The 5,527-nt window shown below is 38.1% G+C and overlaps 1 protein-coding gene across 1 annotated transcript in view; it reads right to left on the bottom strand.

Moving 5' to 3' along the window:
- Positions 1 to 4,259, bottom strand: part of LOC109971747 (SWI/SNF related BAF chromatin remodeling complex subunit D1) — an 8,891-nt gene extending 4,632 nt beyond the window's left edge. Inside the window, 9 exon segments of the mRNA XM_020620228.1 lie at positions 1 to 5; positions 8 to 75; positions 497 to 594; positions 1,634 to 1,795; positions 1,953 to 2,054; positions 2,341 to 2,457; positions 2,685 to 2,807; positions 3,613 to 3,735; positions 4,196 to 4,259. The exon segment at positions 1 to 5 is cut by the window's left edge and continues 60 nt beyond it. Coding sequence (XP_020475884.1) covers positions 1 to 5; positions 8 to 75; positions 497 to 594; positions 1,634 to 1,795; positions 1,953 to 2,054; positions 2,341 to 2,457; positions 2,685 to 2,807; positions 3,613 to 3,735; positions 4,196 to 4,222 — 825 coding nt within the window. The 5' untranslated portion in view covers positions 4,223 to 4,259.
- Between the last annotated feature and the right edge of the window lie 1,268 nt (positions 4,260 to 5,527).

The raw sequence follows: 5,527 nt of genomic DNA, 5'->3' as shown, positions 1-5,527 counted from the left end.
TGGGTCTTCAGTGTGTCATCCACCTCCACGTCAATGTCATAGCAAGCAGTCTTCTTTTGGTCATTGGGGTCCACACTATTCAGAAAATACAGCTTGTACTGTTTATTTAGGAACATGGGGTGAAATTCACCAACAAGGCTGGATTTCAATAGTTGTTAGGCACAAATGAACAAGAAAAATATGTGGAGTGATAGAGAATGTAAACTTTCACATTAATATATGAAGCAAACAAAAATGCCATATTTTTAACATCTTTTCTACATTGGTTTTCAGTTTTCTGTTGGACTGCAGCACTTTTAATTGCATCATCTTGTTGCACCAGGTGGTGTCAGGTGTTCAGTAAAGGGTGGTGATCCAACTCCTGACATTCACATACCAATCTGGAATATGATTTACATGAATTTGCAGATTTCCTCAAAATCTGGTTAAACCATGTGCTACATTTGGATGGAAACAGCTACTGCAAGGACCTTGATCGTCATCTTCATAAAGTTACCTGATAACATGGTTGATGATGATAGGCTCTGGGGGCATCAGGAGCGCATGCAAGCGCTGCGGGATCTCAGAGAACTTCATTCGCTGGGTCTCAAAGATCTGCAAATGACAGCAACCCTCAATTAATGCAGCAAATGCTAGGAGACTAAAAATTTAAAACGATTTCAGCTTCAGAAGTTTAGCTTTACATGTATGTCCTCGTATAGAGGTTAAGGTAAGGCTGCTGACATTCTATGTTCTTTGTCAAAAAAAAAAATCCAACAAAAACAATGTTTAGTCAGTCTCTTAATAAAATAGCTGTGACACTCAATACCAAGCCCAGTCATTCCTACTGAAGTCAAACATTGTTAAAATGGGCCATAAATATATGGCTAACATTTTTTTGTGTCAGTAATTTATTAAACCAAACGGGAACTGTAGTTTTTAGCAAATCTGACTCAGAGTGTAAAGTGCATTTTCTACAGTCTATATTGAGCTGAGAATGAATACACATTTACTGCTCTTGTGAGAACTGATGGTAGCAGGATGAGTATGTGGCACTGACTCAAAACAAACTACAGTGCTGCCATTAATCATAATGAATGACGTTGATGACCAGAGCATTAACAACTGAAGTCCCCTTTCTTATCATTGTGTCAGTTTGTTGCTTGCTCTGCTGTTATATGTTGTGACTGGTCATTTTAACTAACTGTATCCATGTATGATTCAGTTTTTAAAATTGCAGCTCTATTTATCCATCTATCACATCCCACATCATAGGTTACCAAAAAATGTTAATATTCACAGTAACATCAGCTTTCAAGCAAAACTGATTTCATATGTTATCTCTGTTGTTATTCAAAATTAGTTTTCCACAATCATTTGTATATCTTGGCAAGCATGGATATGAATTCACTGGGAAACTAGTTGCTGACCCAGAGTCTCCATAAAAGGACAGATGGAAGGGAAGAGAAAGTGACTGTACAACATCAAGAGCTGGAATTAACCAGAACAACTATGAGACTGCTGATCATTCCAGTTTCATGCACCAGCTACAGTTTATATTCAACAGGAACAGAGGGCTCTTCTGTATTGTAAATATGTAGCATCAAGGTCTTGTGTAAATTTTAAGGTGTTTTACATTACAAAAAGGACTCACCTGCTGCAGGTACTTGTCACAGTTGATGAACTCACGCTCATGAGGGTCTTGAAGTTTGTGGGTCTTGACGTACTGCCATAGGGCCTGAATAATGACAGGTCTGGTCTGGGTGTGGATACCCAGCATACGAGCCAGCCGGGGGTCCAACTTGAACTGAGGGGGCTGTTTAGTACCAAAAAGAATGGTGGATATGGAGGGTGGACTGGAGCAAGTTTATGCTGCTAACAGAGGATGACTCAGAGTCTCTTCCAGTAACCTTCTACCTCAACAATTACAAATATGATCCACTGAGAGACACAGTAAACCCTTAAGCATTTACCTGGTAGTCAAGCATGAGCAGGACTGTGCAGCGAACACCCACATCACCTGGCCTCTTCACCTGGAAACCATCAGTCTCCTGGGTGGTGGCAGTCCTGTGCCACTAAAATTATGACATTTTAGTAACAGGTATTTACTGACCAGCTTCTTATTATTTACTTTACAATCTAAAAGCAGATATTCTTCATTTACCAGAACAATGTTCAGTTGTTAGTGCAGCAGCAAACATTTAAATTAATGGAATGAACATACATCAAGTGCCCACTTTATAACAGACACACCAGTATGCAAAAAGTGTGACTGTTCCTTTGATAAAAGCACCCCCCTAAAAAATATATACATAAATAAATTCAGATGTATATACTGAGATAGAGAATAAATGATCTTACTTCCACAAGGTGATTATCTGGACCATACAGGTCCTTGTCCAACTCGATCACCAGAGACTTGAAGAAAGAGGAGAATTTTCTTTTTTGTTTGGTGGCTTCATACTTAGACACAGCTGTCTGCAAAGTAAATATGTGTTATTGGAAATATGAAACTAAGTAAGGTGTTTAAAAAGTCTGTGTGAAAAAACATTCAACTAAAGTACAGAGCCAAGATGTCAGTAATTTTGTTGGTTATTTTGCCAGTGCTGTAGAAAAAAATCTACGGACTAAGCTGAAACAAATACTGCATGTACAAAAAACTAAAATGATTTTATAAACCAATATATTTCAATCATGAAACTTGCATCTTCCAGCAGACGCCCCTCAACACGTAGCTCCCATGATGCAACTGTGCCCTCTCCATCCTCAGCATCAGGCTTTGCAGGGTTGAAGGTGTTGGATATGAAGATCCGAAGCTTTCTCTTTTGCTAAAACAATCAAAGGAAACTCTCGTCACAATCTTGTATCAATCACTTAACACAGACTTGATACATACAGTGATAATCTGAATAAGTGGGAAAACAACCGCTTCTCCTCCTTAATATCCCACAAGTAATGTTCTGTTTCATTCACTAAAGCAATTTTTACTCCGCAGTTATCGCCTGGTGGTTCATTTAAGATAATGTATTGATCTGATGAATGCGTCCCTGGTAGGCTAATGGTTAAGGTGCAGCGCTCTCGTCGCGGTGCCCCGGGGATCAAATCCAAGTTGCGTCAGGAAGGGCATCCGGCGTAAAACATGTGCCAAATGTCAACATGCAAGTTGTCAGTGTGACAATTTGCTGTGGTGACCCCTAAAAAACGGGAAAAGCCGAAAGTGACTTTATATTGATCTGATGAATGCATTCACTGGGAGGACATTCAAATATCTGCCAGGCACATTGTTTCCCTTCAACATAAAAAAAGTCTGTGAATTCAACAATTAACGTTTATTTTCAACAACAATGAAAACTGTATCTTTCTTCAAAACCCATATGAATCAGAATCAGCTTTATTGGCCAGGTGTGTTGGACACACGAGGAATTTGACTCTGGTACAGCAGCTCTCAATGTGCATGTACATGGCCTTATGTAAGGCAACAGTGGGCAAGTAACCAATATAAGGCTGAGAACAGAAGTAAAGAAGTAATGTGCAATCAAGCAAATGGGTTGAAGCTTAGTTCTATGGTAAGAGTATTAAAAAAACAAAAACAAAGGCAAACTGGCCTGGAATGAAGAATTAATTGAGCCATACCTTGATAGGCCTCTTGAGGGCCTCCTGAATGTCCAGCCTCTTGCGCATGATGGTCTGGTCTAGCTTCCTCTCAAAAGCCAGCAGATCCATGTAAGCTTGAGACTCTGGGACCAGTTCCCTGATCTGAATCAGAAGAAAAGATACTGGCGATCACTGGGTGCTGTACAAGTACAACAGAGTTCACACAGAGGAACACACTATTAGTTGTCAGCCTTATTTCTATATGTCGGTGCTCAGTAAAGACTAAGGCAGCATTACTGTCTACTTACTGTCACAATGATACAATGTGCATAGCCTAAAGAAAAACTTTTAGAGAGCAGCACAAGAAAATGAACTTAAAGAAAAAAGAGCAAGATTTTTCTGGTCTAATCTGTCAAATTTAAAAATGAAAAAGGGTCATCATGGACACCGCCACTGTAAGAAAGAATGAAACTGTCTAAAATGTCAGGAATGAGCCCTCTTAATGCTACTGCTTTAAACAGGACTCTAAACACCCCAATTAAAATTCAAATGAATTTCAAACGTAAATGTTCCAATACAATCAAGGCCAAAATTAATTGATTTCCATGTTGCTGCCACTCACCCTCTGAGGTAGAATTTTATCAGCCATCTTCTTCTTCTTTGTGCTGTAAAAACAGATTGCGTGTGAGTCAGAGCAATTTTGTGTGTCTTCACAATAAGATTCCAGCAAAACACTTCAATTTGAGGGTTACAGCCTGTACATACACAAAGAGCAGTACTGTTTTAACATAATGGCAGCAATTTATTTACCGAACTGGAGGGTAAAAACAGGATCAAGGATGCTGCAGCACCCAAAAACTGAGACATTTATCACATTTGGCAGCTGAAACCACAAAAAAGTTGGCAGCTTTGCTTAAAAAGATTATTTTCAAAATGCCAGTTAATTTCCTTTTTTGATCAAGGTTTTGGGTTAGAAGCAGTATTGTAACAGTTTCTAAAAGACAGACATCATATAGTAGTTTTTTTTACTGCCTCAAGCTAAAGATGTTTTAAAAAGACATTTAAACTGAAGTGATTTTAGTTCACATTTATCAATTAACAGTGATGTGAATGTAGTGTTGCACGATATACCGGTACTAGTATGGTACCGCGGTACTGAGGCATTTAAAACGGTAAAAAAAATGTGTTTTTTCAAAACGTTAAATGTGGTTACAGCACAGTCGTTCAGTGTTTTACATACATATTTAGCCATTTAATATGTTATAAAGACTGGTAACATACCATTTAAAAACACTGGTCCTACTTAAGACAGGCTATATGTAATGAAAATATTTTTTTCTAAGTTAGAACTTCTAACTTCATACTTTTTATTTACTCACACTGACTGTTCTAAAAAAAATTTTTTTTTGAGTGCAATAAGAAAAGCCTAGTATTTTGAATTTTATTTTGATGTTATTCTAAGATTTTCTATTAAAATAAAGTCAGTAATGACATTTTTTGCGTTCTCTTTTTATCTGAAAAACTATCCAAAAGTATCGAAAGTATCGAAAGTATCGAAATACATTTTGGTACCGGTACCGGTACCAAAATGTTGGTATCGTGACAACACTATGTGAATGTAACAATTTCTTTGAGACTTTAGAGTTATATTGTTAGATAAAAAAAGACTACATATGATCCCTTTTTCTGAGTCTGGGATAACAAAGACAGATTTCCAGTAGGAAACCTTGTTGTGGGAGACACCGGTCAGACACTTGACAGGAGCTGGCAGGCATATGACATCAATGGGATTGAACGTGTATGACACTGGAACACACACGCAGAACTCTGATCAGAAGACAGTTTTCTCTTCTTTACAATGTACTGAAATTCCAGTGTTGCCACTATAGATGACATCTACACTGATATAATAATGGTCTTCTGTCTGAAGTGAAGCAGCACTTCTGCTGCCAGG

Source organism: Monopterus albus, unplaced genomic scaffold (genome assembly GCF_001952655.1).
Source record: "Monopterus albus unplaced genomic scaffold, M_albus_1.0 scaffold1.1, whole genome shotgun sequence".
Taxonomy (NCBI): Eukaryota; Metazoa; Chordata; class Actinopteri; order Synbranchiformes; family Synbranchidae; genus Monopterus; species Monopterus albus.
This window is presented reverse-complemented; position numbering and strand designations above follow the sequence as displayed.